Here is a 20,524-nt window from a genome sequence, read left to right as displayed (position 1 = left end):
CTAACAGCAGGTCTGGTTCAGCCTGGCCGTTGCCCGTCTGCCTGGGCTCCTCCCGTCTGTGTGTCTCCCCGTCTCCTGTTTTGCACAAACCCAGGTTTGCTTGATTATCCATTCCTGATGATCGCGGCAAACTGCTGTCAGCACAGTTCTCACAGTGGAAGAGGGAACTGAATCATGGGAGAGGAGAAGGGCTTGCGTGAGCCCTGAAGCCTGTTCTGACAACTGTGCCGTGATCTGCCTGTGGTATCAGTGATTCACTGAGGCTGGATTTCTTCTCCACCATAGTTGGTTTTGAGAGGGGATTTTTCCAGGTCAGATTGACAGGCTTCCTCGACAAGGGCCTGCGTACTGAGGATGGGTGTGTGTGTGTTGACAGCAGAACATTAATTATTTGCCTTTCTGCTGCATTTTTGACCTTTTCCCTCACTCTCTTCAGCTCTCTCTTTGGGATGCACCAGCTTAGACGTGCCGTGCATGCATCTAGCGAGGCTGCTTTTCGGAGGAGAGGAATTTGGGAAGCTCTTTCCGGTGCATGCAAAAACAGGCTTCTCATTAAATAGTTACTCCCCTTGCAAAGAGCTATTGTGGCTTCAAGCGCATTGCATTTTACTAGCTGTAGTTGCAGGGCCCTTTCATAAGAACGTAAGAAAGGCCCTGCTGGATGAGACCCAGGCCCGCAGTCTGTTCACACAGTGGCCAACCAGGTGTCTCCAGGAAGCCCACAAAGACGACTGCAGCAGCATTCTTCTGCCTGCGTTCCACAGCACCTAATATAATGGGCATGCTCCTCTGATCCTGGAGAGAATAGGTATGCATCATGACCACTATCCATTTTGACTAGTAGCCATGAATAGCCCTATTCTCACAAGAACATAAGAAAGGCCCTGCTGGATCAGACCAAGGCCCATCAAGTCCAGTAGTCTGTTCACACAGTGGCTAACTAGGGGCCTCTAGCAAGCAAGACGTCCTACAAGCAAGACGACTGCAACAGCATTGTCCTGCCTGTGTTCCAAAGTACATAATATAATAGGCATGCTCCTTTGATCCTGGAGAGAATAGGTATGCATCATGTATCCATTTTTACTAGAAGCCATGGATAGCCCTCTCCTCCAAGAACATGTCCACTCCCTTCTTAAAGCCTTCCATGTCGGCAGCCATCACCACATCTTGGGGCAGGGAGTTCCACAGTTTAACTATGCGTTGTGTGAAGAAATGCTTCCTTTTATCTGTTTTGAATCTGTCACCTTCAGCAGATGACCCCACATTCTGGTATTATGAGAGAGAAGACTGCTGATGGGTGAATCACCCACCCTCTTTGGCAGCAAGTGTCGCATGGTGGTTAGAGTGTCAAACTAGGTCCCGGGAGACCTGGGTGTGAATCCCCACTCCGCCTTGTGGCTTAGTGAATGACCTGGAGCTCATTACACACTCTTGCTAACCCATGATAATATAGAGAACTGGAGAACCGTGTATGTTGTCCTAAGTGCCTTGTAGGCAGCATAGGCCAAAGTGACCAGTCCTTGAGTTGGTAGCCTGGAGAAGGACAGAGGCTGTGGCCACCCATAGCCTTGAGGCTGTGCTGCCCAGTGTGGTTATGCCATGTGGTGTCCACAGGGTGCGGGGCCCCACTGGCAGGTAGGTGCACGCATGCTCTTGAGAGGAAGCCTTGACCTCTGTATGGGACCAGTTCTGCCTGCTGGGCTCAGCTGGGTGAGACTCCCGGTGGTTCTTGGTGGAGTCCGGGAGCCAGCGTGGTGTAAGAGCGGTGGACTCTGATCTGGAGAATTGGGTTTGATTCCCCACTCCTCTACCTGAGCAGCGGAGGCTAATCTGGGGAACTGGGTTGGTTTCCCCACTCCTACACATGAAGCCAGCTGGGTGACCTTGGGCTAGTCACTGTTCTTTCAGCCCCACCTACCTCACAGGGTGTCTATTGTGGGGAGGGGGAAGGGAAGGCGATTGTAAGCCGGTTTGATTCTTCCTTAAATGGTAGAGAAAGTCAGCATACAAAACCCAAATCATCTTCTTTCCTCACCGTGTGGTGCTGGCACGTATGATGCTCAAGTGTTCTTGCAGATGTGCTCTGTGGATTGGTATCTTCTGCTTTGGGGCCATGCGAAGTGCCAGCGCTTCTGGCGGCATGGCAGGGATCGCTATATCTAAGCACATGAACCTAGATGAAGGTACCTTATACTTAATCAGAACCTCAAGATCAGTATTGTCTACTCAGACTAGCTGCCGCTGCCCAGGGTCTCAGGCAAAGGACTTTTACATCATCGACTACATTATGATAAGAGTCCAGTAGCACCTTAAAGACTAACAAAAATATTTTCTGGCAGGGTATGAGCTTTCATGAGCCACAGCTCATTTCTTCAGATACAGCTAGAAAGTGAATCCATCTGTCTTTAAGTAGAGGAGAGTGAATTCAGACAAGCATTGGTATGCAAATGTTAACAGTATGTAAATGTGAATATCAGGCGTGATGGGATTAGGTGTGGTATGCAGAAGAGTCTGAGATGTCCAGGGGAGAGATGGGTGTGGAGAAATCAGCATTGGTAATGAGCCATGAATGCAAGGCCTTTATTCAGCCCTGGTAAATGCACTGACTTTAGTTTGAATATCAACTGTAATTCAGCAGTTTCTCTTTCCAGTCTCCCTTTGAAATTCCTTTGTAAGAGAAGATCTACTCTTAAATCTGCAACAGAATGTCCTGGAAGGTTGAAATGTTCTCCCACTGGTTTTTTAATATTGTGGTTTCTGATGTCCCTTGTACGGATCCACGGGGGACACACAAGCACCACATTGTACCGGAAACCGACGGATCGGCTATTCACATTTATATACTGTTAACATTTACATACTAATGCTTGTTTGAATTCACTCTCCTCTACTTAAAGACAGATGGATTCACATTCTAGCTGTATCTGAAGAAGTGAGCTGTGTCTCACGAAAGCTCATACCCTACCAGAAAATATTTTTGTTAGTCTTTAAGGTGCTACTGGACTCTTGCCCTTTTCTACTACTGCAGACAGACTAACACGGCTACCCACTGTGAATTACATTATGATAGCCATCTTCAAGTACTTGAAGGGCTGTCATATAGAGGATGGAGCCAAGTTGTTTTCTGTTGCCCCAGAAGGTCAGACCAGAACCAGTGGGTTGAAATTAAATCAAAAGAGTTTCCGTCTAGACATTTGGAAGAATTTTCTGGCAGTTAGAGTGGTTCCTCAGTGGAACAGGCTTCCTCGGGAAATGGTGAGCTCTCCTTCCCTGAAGGTTTTTAAGCAGAGGTTAAATGGCCATCTGTCAGCAATGCTCATTCTATGACCTTAAGCAGATGATGAGAGGGAGGGCATCTTGGGCATCTTCTGGGCATGGAGTAGGGGGGTCACTGGGGGTGTGGAGGGGAGGTAGTTGTGAATTTCCTGCATTATGCAGGGGGTTGGACTAGATGACCCTGATGGTTGCTTCCTACTCTATGATTGCATGACTTGCTGCCGCATTTCATTGGAGATGCCAAGGATTTAACCTGGAACCCTCTGCATGCCAAGCAGATGCTGTGCCACTGAGCCACAGCCTGTCCACCTTTACAATCAAGCTACCTTATACTGAATCAGACCATCAGACCCTCCAGATTGGTATTGTCTACTCAGACTAGCTGCAGCTGTCCAGGGTCTTAGGCAAAGGACTTTCATGTTATCGACTCCCTGCTGCTTTTAACTGGATATGCAGGAGATTGAACCTGGGACCTTCTGCATGCCAAGTAGAGGCTTTGCCACTGAGCTACACCCCCTGCACCTACATCGCTCTGCTGTATGTGCCTGCTTCAAGGAGCCACCGGCTCTTACTGTGCATGTTTTTTAAAAATCTGCCCCCAAAGTTCTATTTCATCCATTATCTTTTTTCCACCAGTGGCCAAGCCAAGTCCTTCTGGGAAATCCACAAGCAGGCCAGTGGTTCAATGGCAGAGCACATGCTTTGCCTGCTGAAGACCCCCAGTTCATATCTTGATGTGGCGATGGCTGCCAACTTGGGAGGCTTTAAGCAGGGAGTGGACATGTTCATGGAGGAGAGGGCTATTCATAGCTTCTAGTCAAAACGGATACTTGGTCATGATGCATACCTATTCTCTCCAGGACCAGAGGAGCAGGCCTGTTATTTTAGGTGCTTTGGAACACAGGCAAGACAATGCTGCTGCAGTCATCTTGCTTATGGGCTTCCTGGAGGCACCCGGTTGGCCTCTGTGTGAACAGACTGCTGGACTTGATGTGTCTTGGTCTGATCCAGCAGGGCTTATCTTATGTTCTTATGAGAATAGGGCTATTCATGGCCAGACGTCTCCGTAAAAATCCAACATCTGATCACCTTGGGAACAGAAATGTGAATGTCTGGGGTGGGGAGGAATGTGTGTCCCCCCCCCCTGTGGTTTTAAAGGTAAAGGTCCCCTGTGCAAGCACCGGGTCATTCCTGACCCATGGGGTGACGTCACATCTCGACGTTTACTAGGCAGACTGTGTTTATGGGGTGGTTTGCCAGTGCCTTCCCCAGTCATCTTCCCTTTACCCCCAGCAAGCTGGGTCCTCATTTTACGGACCTCGGAAGGATGGAAGGCTGAGTCAAGCTTGAGCCGGCCACCTGAAACCAACTTCTGTTGGGATCTAACTCAGGTTGTGAGCAGAGCTTGGACTGCAGTACTGCAGCTTACCACTCTGCACCACGGGGCTCTTGAGCCTTGTGGTTTTACTGAGGATTTTAAAAAGTTTTTTTCTAATGGAAAAGGCTGAAATCTTGGGGAGTACCAAAAACCATCTATGAATTATTCCCCCCCCTTTGGAATGATTGAAATGCTTTTAAAGACTAGGTTTTACTCACTAATGTACTGCATGGGAATTTGGAGGAGCATTGAAACGACTATGAAATATCTATATATAGTTATTCTGCAATAAAGGAAATAAGCTAAGATTGCATTTAGTGTAGCATCTGGTAGCTCTTGTGTTTTCTCTATTTGCAGTTTTGCTCATAGAAAATAAGGTTTCCAAAAATTCCACAAAAATGCCATAGTTTAGTGCAAATTATGCCATTTAACTTATAAATGGTGCATTTTATGTTAAAGCAACAAACTAGGTTTTGATTGGATAAGGGTATATTGTATATATTTCAGTTTTCCACAAAAATTTTCCTTTCCAGTTAAAAAACATCAACAGATGTTTTCTCCCATGGCCACAAAATTGTACATGTCTACTTGGGAAGATTCCTGGGGTGGAAGTGTTCAAGCCTCACTGGAAGGGACCTCAAGGGTCATCTAGTCAAACCCCTGCACAACGCATGAAATTCACAACTACCTCCTTCCCCCAGTGACCCCTGCTCTGTGTTCACAGGAAGGCCCAAAACCTCCAAGATCCTTGGCCAATTTGGCCTGGAGGGAAATTTGTTCCTGACCACCCCCACCAAAGTGGCAATCGGCATTACCATGGGCATGTAAGGAAGAGCCAGAAGAGCTGAGCACTGACGCAACCCTTCCTTCCCTCCCTCTCATGATCTGCCTAAGTTCACGGGATCAGTATTGCTGTCACATGGCCAATCAAGCCTTTGCTTAAAACCCTAGAAAGGAGCACATAAAGCTGCCTTATACTGAATCAGAACCTTGGTCCATCAAAGTCAGTATTGTCTACTCAGACCGGCAGCGACTCTCCAGGGTCTCAAGCTGAGGTCTTTCACATCACCTACATCACCTACTTGCCTTATCCCGTTAACTGGAGATGCTCTACCACTGAGCTACGGCCCTTCCGCCATCTGCACATTATTCTCCTTGGTGGAATGCTTCCCAGCAAAGCTCCTCAGCCACAAACAGCAGTGGCTAGAAAGAGAAGCCGGGAGGGCTTGTGCCTAACAGGCAAGCTGGGAAGCCAGCCCAGGAGTAGAAATAGCTTCATGAGCATGAGTGGTTCAGAGATACCGGCAAGTCCTAGCTTGTGGCTGTGTACCAGAGCTGGAAATTATGGGCAGTTAAACATACATATACACATGATAAACATACATATGAAGCTGCCTTATACTGAACCAGACCCTTGGTCCATCAAAGTCAGTATTGTCTACTCAGACAGGCAGCGGCTCTCCAGGGTCTCAGGCAGAAGTCTTTCACATCACCTATTCGCCTAGTCCCTTTAACTGGAGATGCTGGGGCTTGAACCTGGAACCTTCTGCATGCCAAGCAGACCATTGAGCCATGGCCCCTTTCCTAAATAGATTAAGGGTGCATCCAAACGCACATAATTTTTAACTGGAGATGCTGGGGATTGAACCTGGGACCTTCTGCGCACAAAGTGGAGGCTCTTCCACTGCGCCACAGCCCCTCCCTTTTTTTGTCCTGCAATGTCATTAATTATTTTCAGGCTTTTGACAAGCCGTCATTTGCTCTTTCATCTGAAGAGGCAGAATTCCGGCCGACAAACTAGGGCTCCAAACTGGGAAGATCCAAATTTTGGTTTGCCGGGTGAAACCCAGCTGTTGAGATGAATTGGTGAACCGTGGTTTGTCAGCAACCCGGAAATTGCTAATTTAGCTGTCGGCGCTCGAGCAGAAAGAAGTGGGCACATGAGCACCAGGCCCTCGGAGGGCATGTTCATAAATTGCCAGGTCCTGGTTGGGTGTAGTATCCGAATCAAATGTTCCTTTTGCTGGGCAGTTGTGGATGAGTAAAACAAAACAACACCAGGCTAAAGAATCTAACAATATATAAACAATTTATAATGAGACTAACATCAAATATACTAAAATATGCAACAATCTATATTATAATTCCTGAACGCATGCAAAAACTACAACCCACCCTTCCAGCAAGGTAAGAGAGAAGTCCAACAACATGTGAAGATCATCAAAATGGTAAGCTCAGAAGACAAACAGCTATCCAAAGGAGATCAGAGGAATCCAAAGGAGATCAAAGGAGCGCTCCAGACTGAGGATGAAAGTGATTGAAGCGCCCCTAGTGAATCACTTTTTGGAGGCAGGGCACAATGAAAATGACATTCTGTTTTATGTTGTTTGGTTATACTTATTGGACTGACTTGTTAGATTCTTTAGCCTGGTGTTGTTTTGTTTTAGTCACAGATTGCTATTTACAACCCTATTCTTTACTTTTGATTTGCTCGGGCAGTTGTGGGTGGCAGGAACTCGGAGGACCTTTGGGTTCCTGGGGTCGACAGGGCCTCTGGAAGAATTGGAGGGGGTCCCCGCCTTCGTTGACCCTGTCCAAGTTCGGCTCGGCTAGAGAGGCTCTTCTGTATTGCTCCAGTGTGCTGAAAGATAGAGCCGCAGCCCTTAATGTAGGGAGAGACAGCCTAGCCCCCAAAGAGGCTTAAAAATAAAGTGAGAGCTGTCAGTCTTGGGTTGGATGTAGCTCATCCTGAAGGCGAGTAAAAAAAGCAGGGACATGAAGGTCACCCATCCTTAGGCTCCTAACGAAATACATCATCTTGTTTGCGCTGTATAAAGCTGGCCTTTCTCAGCAGTGGCCAAATTTGAGAGCCAGCATGGTGTAGAAGAGGAGCTGGTTTTCATATGCCGACTTTCTCTACCACTTAAGGGAGAATCAAACTGGCTTACAACCACTGTCCCTTCCCCTCCCCACAACAGACACCCTGTGAGGTAGGTGGGGCTGAGAGAGTGTGACTAGCCCAAGGTCACCCAGCTGGCTTCATGTGTAGGAGCGAGGAAACAAATCCCGTTCTCCAGATTAGCGTCCGCCGCTCATGTGGAGTAGGGAATCAAACCCGGTTCTCCAGATCAGAGTCCACGGCTCCAAACCAGCACTCTTAACTGTGACACCACGCTGCCCTGTAGTGTTGATACTGTGGTATAGTGGTTGAGAGTGGTGGTTTGGAGCAGCAGACCGGGTTGATTTCCCCACTCCTACACATGAAGCCTGCTGGGTGACCTTGGGGTAGTCACAGCTCTCTTTGACCTCTCTCAGCCCCACCTACCCCACAAGGTGCCTGTTGTGGGGAGGGAATGGGAAGGTGATTGTAAGACGGTTTGATTCTCCTTGAAAAAGGTAGATAAAGTCGGCATATAAAAACCAACTCTTCTTCTGTATTGCTTCTGGCTCGGATGGCCTCATTTCAAGTCCTGTCCGGTGGAATGTGCTGCCTCGGAGGGTGGTGGAGTCCCCGTCTTTAAGCAGAGGCTAGATGGCCATCTGTCAGGAGTGCTTTGATTGTGGGATCCTGCATGGCGGGGGGAGGGTTGGAGTCACTGGGGATGTGGGGGGAGGTAGCTGTTAATTTCCTGCATTGTGCAGGGGGTTGGACTAGATGACCCTGGTGGTCCCTTCCAACTCTATGATTCTATGGTTTCCAGTCTCCCAAAAATCTGTCTCCTGCCCAGCCTTTTTTCCCCCAGCAGGGGCTTCAGCAGAGGGACCCTCTGGCAAGCACTTTGCCATGAAAGTTGACGAGCCCTTTTGAGCCGAGCGGCTGATGTCGTGGGAAAAGCAGCTGCTGCAGGGCAGGGTGGCAGGAGGGGGTGGGGACAGAAGACTCCTTCCTCTCTCTCTGCTGGTAGTCGGCAGGGTGGGTGGGGGCTTTTGCGTCACCTCTTCCTGCTAACTTGCATGTCGCGTTCCTCCAGAGCCTCTGCAGGGCAGCCCGCCAAGTGCGGCCCAGGCTGAAGCAGGGTGAGACGCCCGCCCTTCTTGAAACAGAGCCATCCTTTTCGGGCAGGCCGTGCTGGTGCACGCGCGATTGTTGCCCCGGTTACCTGCGTCGACGGGACTGCAGCCCTTCCCTGCCATGAGCGCGGCCTTTTGTTTGCTTCCTGACTGTTGGAGTGACATTCCAGAAGAGCCGTCTGCTCACTGCGGCCGCTCTGCAGGGAGAGCCCTGGTGACCGGGGCTGGCTGCGATCCAAGGCGCTCCTACCTGGGAGCTTGTCTGTCTGCGCTCATGCCAAGGAGATTTGCAGTGGGTCAAGCTTGAATTTGTGTGTGTGTGTGTGTGTGTCAAGTGCAGTGAAGTCGTCGACTCATGGCGACCCTATGAATTAATGACCTCCAAAACGTCCTATCTTTAACAGCCTTGCTCAGGTCTTGCAAATTGAGGGCCGTGGCTTCCTTTATTGAGTCAATCCATCTTTTGTTGGGTCTTCCTCTTTTCCTGCTACCCTCAACCTTTCCTAGCATGATTGTCTTTTCCAGCATAATGTGACCAAAACACATAAGCCTCATTTTAGTCATTTTAGCTTCTAGGGTCAGTTCAGGCTTGATTTGCTCTAAAACCCACTGATTTGTTTTTTTTGGCAGTCCACGGTATCCGTAACACTCTCCTCCAACACCACATTTCAGAGGAATCTACTTTCTCCTGATCAGCTTTCCTCATTGTCCAGCTTTCACACCCATCCATAATAATAGAAGAAGAAGAGTTGGTTTTTATATGCCGACTTTCTCTACCACGTAAGGGAGACTCAAACCGGCTTACAATCACCTTCCCTTCCCCACAACAGACACCCTGTGAGGTAGGTGGGGCTGAGAGAGCTCTAAGAGAGCTGTGACTAGCCCAAGGTCACCCAGCTAGTGGAGGAGTGGGTGGGGGAGGAGTGGGGAAACAAATCCAGTTCAGCATGGTGTAGTGGTTAAGAGTGTGGTTTGGAGTGGTGGACTCTGGTCTGGAGAACTGGATTCAGTCACAGCTCTCTCAGCCCCACCTACTTTAAAGGTAATTCACAGTGGGTAGCCATGTTAGTCTGTCTGCAGTAGTAGAAAAGGGCAAGAGTCCAGTAGCACCTTAAAAGACTAACAAAAATATTTTCTGGTAGGGTATGAGCTTTTGTGAGCCACAGCTCACTTCTTCAGTATCTGAAGAAGTGAGCTGTGGCTCACAAAAGCTCATACCCTACCAGAAAATATTTTTGTTAGTCTTTAAGGTGCTACTGGACTCCTGCCCTTTTCTACTACTACTTTAAAGGGTATCTGTTGTGGGGAGGGGAAGGGAAGATGATTGTAAGCTGGTGTGAGTTTCCCTTAAGTGGTAGAGAAAGTCGGCATATAAGAACCAACTCATAGAATCATAGAAACATGGCAATCATGTCTCCCCTCAATCTTCTCTTCTCCAAACTAAACAAACCCAACTCCCTAAGTCTCTCCTCATAGGGCATGGATTCCAGACCTCCTCCTCCTTCACCAGATTAGCCTCTGCCACTCATGTGGAGGCGTGGGGAATCAAACCCAGTTCTCCAGATCAGAGTCCACTGCTCCAAACCACTGCTCTTAACCGCTACACCATGCTGGCTGAGAATAGGGAATACAATGGCATGAATTAACTTGATCTTGGTTGCCAGTGACAAATCAGCGAAGGGTATTCAAGGTACTTGCCTGCTGGTCCTTGTGGGTACTTGGAATGGTTTCAAAGGAACCAGGTGGGGTTCAGTGGGGGGCATCCAAAACGGGTGGGTCTGGAAGCCGAATCTTGTGAGGACAGGTGACCAGAGGGCATGCTCAGGCCGTAGACGAGAACACCTGGAGCGGGTCATGGTTGGGGGTGCCAAATTTTCCCTTATGGCTGTTGCATGGAAGATTGCAGAGACATTGATTTATTAAAGCATTTGTATCCCACTTTTCCTTTTGGTTCAAGGCAATGGTAATGCTAGTGCACCGTCTGTTCAAGTTCTTACTTTGCATCTCTGAACGTTTACTGGAAATATATAATGCCTAAATCACCAATCAAAATTCAAGTCACGCTTGAAGCAGCCCAGTTAAAACATTGGCTTGATGAGATCCACTTCAGAATCCTGCCATAAAGGACCTTACGACCAAACTCACCTAATTAAAAGCAGACTAAAAGAGGAAGGGTCTTATCTTGCAGTATCTATGAGAACACCCACCAAGAGTTTGCCTTTCTTATCTCTTCTGAGAAGTTCGAGTGAGCAGAACTTCAGAAGATTTACTTGCCCCCGAGAGAGGGAACTTCCCAGAGAACCTGCTGTAAGGGGACGCCACACCAGCCCTAAAGGGAAGTTGGCAGCCTGCTGACATCTTACCAAAGAAAGCCGGCGAGAGCAGACCTTTACCCTGTGGCTTGAAGAACCTGTATTCCACCCTTCTACCTTGGTAAATTTTGTAACCTCTAGCCTGATAAGGAGAGCTTGAAAAGCTCTTGCAATGTTACGTGTCAGCTGGAATGGTAGCAGCTCTAATCCCAGATGGACCTAATCTCATCAGCTCTCAGAAGCTAAGCAGGGCCAGACCTGGTTTGGACTTGGATGGGAGACCACCAGAGAAATCCGGGACCGCTATGCAGAGGCAGGAAATGGCAAACCACCTCAATTTGTCTGCTCTGACCTGGATGGCCTGATCTCATCGGATCTTGGAAGCTAAGCAGGGTCAGCCCATAAGAACGGCCCTGCTGGATCAGACCAAGGTTCATCAAGTCCAGCAGTCTGTTCACACAGTGGCCAACCAGGTGCCTCCAGGAAGCCACAAACAAGACGACTGCAGCAGCACCATCCTGTCTGTGTTCCACAGCACCTAAGATACCGTAATAGTCCTACTCCTCTGATCCTGGAGAAAATAGGGATGCATCATGACTAGTAGCCATTTCTACTAGTAGCCATGAATAGCCCTCTCCTCCATGAACATGGAGCCCCTTTAGGGAAGGAGCTGTGGCTCAGTGGTTGAGGCATGCAGAAGGCCCCAGGTTCAATCCCTGTTAAAGGGACTAGGCAAGTAGGTGTTGTGAAAGACATAAGAAAGGCCCTGCTGGATCAGACCCAGGCCCATCAAGTCCATCAGTCTGTTCACACAGTGGCCAACCAGGTGCCTCTAGGAAGCCCACAAACAAGACGACTGCAGCAGCACCATCCTGCCCGTGTTCCACCGCACCCAAAATAATAGGCCTGCTCCTCTAATACTAGAGAGAATAGGCATGCAGCATGACTAGTATCCATTCTAACTAATAACCATGAATATGTCCACTCCCCTCTTAAAGCCCTCCAAGCTGGCAGCCATCACCACATCCTGGGGCAGGGAGTTCCACAATTTCATTATGCGTTGTGTGAAAAAATACTTCTGTTTTGAATCTCTCACCCTCCAGCTTTAGCAGATGACCCCGCGTTCTAGTATTATGGGAGAGGAAGAAAAGCTTCTCCCTGTCCACTCTCTCCAAACCATGCATAATTTTATAGACCTCTATCATGTCTCCCCTTAGCCGCCTTCTTTCCAAGCTAAACAGCCCTAAACGTCTTAACTGCTCCCCATAGGACAGTTGCTCTAGTCCCCTAATGATTTTGGTTGCTCTTTTCTGCACCTTCAGCCTGAGTCCCTGGAGAGCCGCTGCCTGTCTGCCTAGGCAATACTGACTTTGATGGACCAAGGGGTCTGATTCAGTATAAGGCAGCTTCATGTGTTCATGTGTTCATCATGTCCACTCCCATCTTAAAGCCTTCTGAGTTGGCAGCCATCACCACATCCTGGGGCAGGGAATCATAGAGTTGGAAGGGACCACCAGGGTCATCTAGCCCAACCCCCTGCACAATGTAGGAAATTCACAACTACCCCCCCACACCCCCAGTGACCCATGCTCCTTGCCCAGAAGATGCCAAGGTGTCCCCCCCCCCCCCATGATCTGCCTAAGGGAGTTCCACAATTTAACTTTGCTATGGTTATAGATGCCAGGCTGTGCCCTTGTGGATACTGGGCACTGGGGAGGGTTTGTGGCTGAGGCACACATTCAGGAGGGATCCCGAGAGGAGCCAGCTAGGTCCTGGCTAGCCTGGTACCTCTGGGAACAAGCAGCTCTTTTGAAAGGGATTTTCAAAGGGGGGGTTGAGCTGCTGCATAGTTGCAGGTTTTTTTTTCCAAAGGGGAAAAATAAAAGCCGTCCAGCTGCTGACGCTTCTGCCGTGCTTGCTGCGGGCTTTCGGTATGCGCCGTTCCCCAGCACGGTGTGCTTTTGTTCGCGTTTCCTCCCTTTGTTCATCTCCGCCATCAGCAGCCTCGGTGTGGAGACACATCCGCATGTTACACTCCCCTCCCTCTTCCTCTTTGGCCAGCCCTCTGGGTGCTCTGGTGACGCAACCCAAGGATGAATTCTAAAGGAGCGGGCCATATTTATCCTTCCGAATCTCTCTCCCCCCCCCCGCCACCCCCAGCTCTGTGGCCTCTGACTAGCCCACATCATAGCGGGACTTCTTTGCGACGCATGTGGAACATAAGAAAGGCCCTGCTGGATCAGACCCAGGTCCATCAGGTTCAGCAGTCTGCTCACACAGTGGCCAACCAGGGGCCTCCAGGAAGCCCACAAACAAGATGACTGCAGCATCATTTATCCTGTCTGTTCCATAGGACCTCATATAATAGGCATGCTACTCTGGTACTGAAGAGAATAGGTTTGCATCATGACTAGTAGCCAAGGACTGCCCTCTCCTCCATGAACATGTCCACTCCCCTCTTAAAGCCTTCCAAGTTGGCAGCCATTGCCACATCATGGGGCAGGGAGTTCCACAGTTTAACTATGAGTTGTGTGAGGGCACACTTTTATCTGTTTTGACACTCTCACCCTCCAGCTTCAGCAGATGACCCAGTGTTCTGGTATCAGAGAGGGAGAAAAGCTTCTCCCTCTCGGCTCTCGTGCATAATTTTATACACCTCTATCATGTCTCCCCTTAACCGCCTTCTTTCCAAGCTAAACAGCCCTAAGCGTTTTAACTGCTCCTCAGACAGTCGAAGGCTTATCTCGCAAGCTGATTTGCACCCAGACAAAACCGTTTCCCGAAAATCTGGGGTCATCCAGGGAATTTTTTGGGGTGCTGAATGAGTTTTCAGTAGCAATGGGGTCTCTCTCCCCCAGGCTGGTGCTTCTGCAGGTGGATTGATGGTTACCTGCTGCTGGGAAGGGGGGCTCTTGAGAGACTGGAAGTGGGGGGTGGGAAGAGGAACTGGATTAATTTAAATCTGAGATAAATCAGTGGCAGAACTGAATATTGGATTGGAAAGCAGATGGCTGCTGAACTTGTTTCGTATGTGTGTGTGTGTGTCTGGAGAGACACCCGTTTGCAGGAAACCCTCTGTGACCTCCATCGGTATGCTAATAACTAGCATGGAAAAAGCCTGTTCTCAATTGATGGGTGATCTAATTATCCTTTGCTCCTGAACTTTAATGTATTTCGTGCCACATTAAGATCTTCAGGAGATACACAGAATTATAGAGTTGGAAGGGACCACCAGGGTCATCTAGTCCAACCCCCTGCACAATGCAGGAAATTCAAAACTACCTCCCCCCCCACACACCCAGTGACCCCTCCTCCATGCCCAGAAGATGGCCAAGATGCCCTCTCATCATCTGCCTAATGTCATAGAATCAGCGTTGCTGACAGATGCCCATCCAGCCTCTGCTTAAAAACCTGCTGGGAAGGAGAGCCCACCACCTCCCGAGGAAGCCTGTTTTACCGAGGAACCGCTCTAACTGTTAGAAAATTCTTCCTAATGTCTAGAATGGAAACTCTTTGGATTTAATTTCAACCCGTTGGTTCTGATCTAACCTTCTGGGGCAACAGAAAACAACTCGGCACCATCCTCTATAGGACAGCCCTTCAAGTACTTCATTCCTTATTCCTGTAGGATCAAATTTTAAGTATTCAGGTATTTAAAAAAAATCGTCATCAGCCTCTTTGACAGCAAACCCTCAGTAGTTTTCCCCACCCTTGTTTTGTGGCTTTGAGCAGGTTGCTCTATCTTTCTGGTTTGGTGAACACAACCATTTCCTGTATAGCCAAGGCACTTTGCTTTGTGGTTTTAATAGCAGCCCGGATGGTTTTGGAGCCCTTACCTTTTGACTGAAGTTTCTCAGTGTGCCGTGATTGTATATGTAGTACTGCGGGAACCCGGCTTGTCTCGTAGAAAATTCAAGGACTGGTAAGAAAGTTATTGGCATTTTGCTTTTGGCTCACCAAAGGGAGGTTAAACGCACTACTTTGGAGACCCGTTTTCTTTCCTTTGGTGATTTCTTGATGCGCTCCTGCAAGGGAGGATTTTGTTGTCTTGGGCACATTTTTTCAGCAAAAACAAAATCTGCCAATTGGACGTGTCTGACCAGCCGGCAGAGAAGGGCTGTGCATGAACAGAGCACAATCCAGGTAAGGGGACGAACAGAGCGCTTTTGCAAAACGCCTGCCGTTCCTTTTCCTGCTGATGCTGTGTTTCAAACTTCTGCTAAGAGCCAGCGTGGTGTAGTGGTTAAGAGCGGTGGTTTGGAGCAGTGGACTCTGATCTGGAGAACTGGGTTTGATTCCCCACTCCTCCACATGAGTGGCGGAGGCTAAGCTGGTGAACTGGATTTGTTTTACCACTCCTCCACACGAAGCCAGCTGGGTGACCGTGGGCTAGTCACACTCTCTCCACCCCACCTACCTCACAGGGTGTCTGTTGTGGTGGGGGAAGGTGATTGTAAGCCGGTTTGATTCTTCCTTAAGTGGCAGAGAAAGTCGGCATTTAAAAATCAACTCTTCTTCTTTTCCTGCTGATGCTGTGTTTCAAACCTCTGCTAGAGGTAGTACTCAGTGTTGGTCAGAGATGCGGGCCGTGGCTCAGTGGTAAAAATATGTAGCAAAGTTGCTTCCTTAGCCCAGTGAAGACCAGGGGCAAATAGTGCAAGACAACATCGGTTTCTGGTCCACCTTGTGTTGCTAATGGGATAGAGTTGGCTCAGAGCCGCATCCCCTTGGCCAACGGGGGCATGGCGGGAGGCACCTCTTCTAGAGAGGCATCAGGCATCCGTGGAGCAAACGGGGCAGGCCCCTGCCCCAAGGAGCCTACAGCCTTAACCTTTTCTGATACGGGGCAGGCAGAGGCAGGGGAAATGAGGGGAATTTGCAGATGGGTGAAGGCTTCGTGGAAGGAGTAGGCCTTACGGAGAGGCTGGAAGGAAGAATCATAGAGTTGGAAAGGGCCAAACGGGCCATCTAGTCCAACCCCCTGTGCAATGCAGGATCAGCCTGAAGAGCCATGCTGTGCTGGCGGTCTGTGCCTGGGTGTGTGAGGGTCTCAGGGGATGGGCCATGGCTCGGTGGTAGAGCATCTTCTGGGCATGCAGAAGGCCCCGGGTTCAATCCTGAACATCTCCAGTTAAAAAGGTCAGGTGATGTGAAAGATCTCAGTCTGAGACTCTGGAGAACTATGGGGAGGGGCCGTGGTTCAGTGGTAGAGCATCTGCTGGGCATGCAGAAGGTCCCCAGTTCAATCTCTGGCACTTCCAGTTAAAGGGACTAGGCAAGTAGGTGATGTGAAAGACCTCTACCTGACCTCTACCTGAGACCCCGGAGAACCGCCGCCTGTCTGAATAGACAATACTGACTTTGATGGACCGATGGTCTGATTAAGGCTGCTTCATGTGTTCAACTGTTGCCAGTAGGGCTGTTGATTCGGTTCGGCCTGAACCGAAAAACAGCCGAATTTCCCGCAATTCGGCGGTTTTTTGGTTCGGACAAACTGAACTCAAAAAGGGGGAGAAACCGGGGAGCCGAGTTCGGGGTGTTCCTGAATAAATTCGGCCCCTTTAAACAGATCTGCGCCTTCCAGCAGGAAGGCTCAGATCTGTTCCCCCCCCCCACCGTGGGCCTCCAGGGAGCTTCCCTGGAGGCACGCGGCGGGCCCTTTAAATAGATCTGTGCCTCCCGGCCGGGAGGCACAAAACTGTTTGAAGACCCGCCACGCGCCTCCAGGGAGCTTCCCTGGAGGCGCGTGGGGGGCCCTTTAAATAGATCTATTTAAAGCCCCCCCAGCCCTGCTGGGAGTCCTGGCAGGGCTGGCTGGGGGCTGGCAAGACCCTCTGTGCTGTCTGCGCAGGCAGCGCAGAGGGGCTTGTTTAAAGGGCCCCCTGCGCGCCTTCAGGGAATCCCAAATTTTTCCCCGAACTCCGGATCCCCCCGAATTTCCGGGGATCCGAAGCAGGGGAGTTCAGACTTCAGCACGGCCCGAATAAAAATGGGCCGAATTTTGCCGAAGCCGAACTATACCGATTTTTTTTTCAACAGCCCTAGTTGCCAGTCCGCGTAGACAATCCTGACCTTGAAGGACCAGTGGTCTGATTCAGTACAAGACAGCTTCCTGCGTCTTTGGTCTCCCGCTTGTTCCTTTCTATCTTCAATATTGGTTCTGTAATTTTCTTTGTTTTGCTTATTGTATTGTGCTTAATGCTCTTTGGCCGGGCTCTGCTGCTTGTTTTTAGCTCTGGGGCAAGCTAGTCTTCGTCTGTAATAAGTCAGTCAGTCATTCACTTCCGCTGCCGCCGTCCTGACGAATGGCTCCAATGTGATGTGGGCTTCCTTCTCTTCTCTTTTCTTTTCTCCAGGTATGCTGGAGGATGGGAAGAAGTTTGACTCCTCCCGCGACAGGAACAAGCCATTCAAGTTCGTGATGGGCAAGCAGGAAGTCATCCGTGGCTGGGAAGAAGGGGTCGCCCAGGTATGTTGACACCATAAGAACATGAGAAGAGCCCTGCTGGATCAGATCAGCTGTCCATCTAGTTCAGCATCCTTTTCTCACACAGTGGCCACCCAGTTCCTCTGTAGGTCCAACAACAGGGCACAGAGGCCGAGGCCTTCATAAGAACATCAGAAGAGCCCTGCTGGATCAGACATGTGGTCCATCTAGTCCAGTGGTTCCCAAAGTGGGCAGTACCACCCCCGGGGGGGCATGGGATTACCTAGGGGGGCACTAAGAGGAAGGGGGCAGCAGCGGGGTGCCAGAGGTGGGCCCCTTCAACTGTGTTGTTGGATAGGGTAGGGGGCACTGGGGTTGACTTTGTGGAACCAAGGGGGCGGTGGCCCGAAAAGTTTGGAAACTACTGATCTAGTCCTCACACAGAGGCCAACCAGTTCCTCTGGAGGTCCAACAACCAGGCATAGGGGCCAAACCTTCATAAGAACATCAGAAGAGCCCTCCTGGATCAGACCAGTGGTCCATCTGGTCCAACATCGTGTCTCACACAGTGGCCAACGAGTTCCTCTGGAGGGCCAAACAGGGTACAGAGGATGAGACCTTTCCCTGATGTTCACTACTGGCACTGATATTCAGAGGTTGACTGCCTCTGAATGTGGGGGCTTCCAGTTGAAAAGTGAAGGGTGCCTGGAATGGCAGAGAAAGGGTGTGTGAACAGAGCATAGGTCTCGTGCCGCAAGCGGAAGGATCCTCCTCTGGCACTGTCTACATGTTAAGCGGGTAGGTCAGAGACAGAGAGGGCCGGGAGGCCATCCAACCGTGCATGACCTTGGCTGTCATTGGCACAGTGGAACATCTGGTTACAGCAGTTCCTGCCTGCACACTCAGGGAATTCAGGGTGCGAAGCCCACACCATACGCATCCTTTTGAGGCCTGCCGAACTGCCGCTGGTTGGGAAGATGCAGGAGCAGATAGTTGGGAACGTTTAGTCTGGATGAGAGGAGGTTGAGGGGGGACATGACTGGGAGCCAGAATGGTGCGGTGGTTTGGAGCAGAGGACTGTGATCTGGAGGACCGGGTTCAATTCCCCACTCCTCGACATGAGCGGCGGAGGCTAATCTGGTGAAATGGATTTGTTTCCCCACTCCTGCACACAAAGCCAGCTGGGTGACCTTGGGCTAGTCACAGCTCTTAAAGCTCTCTCTGCCCCACCTACCTCACAGGTGTCTGTTGTGGGGAGGGGAAGGGAAGGTGATTGCAAGCTGGTTTGAGTCTTCCTTAAGTGGTGGAGAAAGTCAGCATATAAAAACCAACTCTTCTTCTTCTCTTGAAGTATTTGAAGGGCTGTCACTTAGAGGAGGGCAGGGAGCTGTTCCTGTTGACTGCAGAGGTCACAATAATGGGTTTAAATTGCAGGCAGAGAGGTACCGGCTGGACATTAGGAGAATTTTTTTTACAGTAAGTTGTTCGACAGTGGAATGGGCTGCCTAGGGAGGTGGTGAGCTCCCCCTCCCTGGCAGTCTTTAAGCAGAGGCTGGATGAACACTTGTCAGGGATGTTCTAGCTGATCCTGCATTGAGCAGGGGTTTGGACTAGATGGCCTCTATGGACCCTTCCAACCAGAAGGTCCCAGGTTCAATCCCTGGCATCTCCAGTTAAAGGGACTAGGCAAGCAGGTGATGTGAAAGACTTCCGCATGAGACCCTGGAGAGTTGCTGCCGGTCTGAGTAGAGAATGCTGACTTGGATGGACCAGCAGTCTGATTCAGCACCATGCGTTCATGTGCCCCAGGCCGGGCCCCCGCTGGGCATGCACCTATCAACTGCCTGCTCTGTTCCTCCCGCAGATGAGCGTCGGGCAGCGCGCCAAGATGATCATCTCACCAGACTACGCCTACGGCTCCACCGGCCACCCAGGAATCATCCCCCCCAACTCCACTCTAATTTTCGACGTGGAGCTTATGAAGTTGGAATGACACGAGGCGCCGCATCTCCTGTTTCCCTGCTCTGGGGTAGGTGGAAGAGACTCGGTCTGGTGCCCGCCGGGGGCTGCCGTTTGGGAGGGCAGGTGGCATCTCTTGGGGATGCCAGTTGGGCGGGAAGGCCTCTGGTTGGCGTAGGGTGCATCTTGGAAGAGTGCCCTGGGCATATGCCTCAGCCTGGCGCTCTTTCCTCGCAAGAGGGGGCAGCAGGAGATTTAGAGTCTCCTGCCAAGGCTGGGCTTGGCAGCCGGACAGGGTTGCCTTGGCGAATAATGGGTTTGCTTCCTTGATCGAGCGGGCGTGGGACATGCCGAATCCTCTCCAGGTCTTGGCGCTTCCCTCGCCCTTTTAAAGGCAGATTCCATTGCAAGTTCCCCTTTGTCCCGACAGGTTTGGCACATGGCAAAATCCAGAAACCTTTTTGCTTCGAGAAGAATGCACACGAATTTGTATGGAGCTTTTCCCGGCTTATCCACTACACTCTTGGTGTAAACCATCCACCCCGATTTGAACGTGTTGGGTTACCCGGCTCTGCTTCTGACTCTCCTTTCTTGTTCTCCTCTGGGTTTTCCCTCCCCGACATTTTAAAGGCTGTATGCTGTAAAACCTCAGCTATCTATTTTTTTGGTCAAGTTCTTTAATCTAATTTTTTTGGTTGGGTTTTTTTTTTTTTTTGGTGTAGACTTGAGTTGTGTATGATTGAGCATTTACTAGTTCAGTATACTGATCGGTTCACGTTATATAGGAATTAATTGCGCAAATACGGCCAAGCTCTCTCTTTTTTTCCGTTGCTGTTTTGGAAGTATCTATTGTATGAAACCGATTTGCTGCTGCGAAACCATACAAAAAAAACAACAACAGTTTTTGAGGAGCGACCGAGGGCTGAATCATCCGGAGAAGCCGCGTAGTCATAGGATTTGATACAGTTCTCTGCCTGAAATCTGGGGCCCCACGCGGGCCTTTCTCTCCCCCACCCCCAACCCCGTTGCCTTCCTAGCTTCCATCTCGGGGAAGGGGCAACTTTCACAGTGACATGGCAGTCACCTTTTTATCCTGGGGTGGTTCTTCTCTCCCCACCCCCCCACCGCCACAATTTATGGATCTCCCCCACCCCGCCCTCT

General features: G+C 50.0%; 1 protein-coding gene across 1 annotated transcript in view; it reads left to right on the top strand.

The window, feature by feature from the left end:
• The window catches only part of FKBP1A (FKBP prolyl isomerase 1A), a 30,053-nt gene extending 10,111 nt beyond the window's left edge, over positions 1–19,942 (top strand). The window contains exons 3-5 of the mRNA XM_056844587.1: positions 17,334–17,446; positions 19,269–19,433; positions 19,794–19,942. Coding sequence (XP_056700565.1) covers positions 17,334–17,446; positions 19,269–19,397 — 242 coding nt within the window. The 3' untranslated portion in view covers positions 19,398–19,433; positions 19,794–19,942. The remainder of the gene's footprint in view (positions 1–17,333; positions 17,447–19,268; positions 19,434–19,793) is intronic.
• The last annotated feature ends 582 nt before the right edge of the window (positions 19,943–20,524 follow it).

The sequence above is a fragment of the Euleptes europaea genome, chromosome 2, assembly GCF_029931775.1.
Source record: "Euleptes europaea isolate rEulEur1 chromosome 2, rEulEur1.hap1, whole genome shotgun sequence".
Taxonomy (NCBI): domain Eukaryota; kingdom Metazoa; phylum Chordata; class Lepidosauria; order Squamata; family Sphaerodactylidae; genus Euleptes; species Euleptes europaea.
Note: the sequence above shows the minus strand (reverse complement) of the source record. Positions and strands in the feature narration are given on the sequence as shown.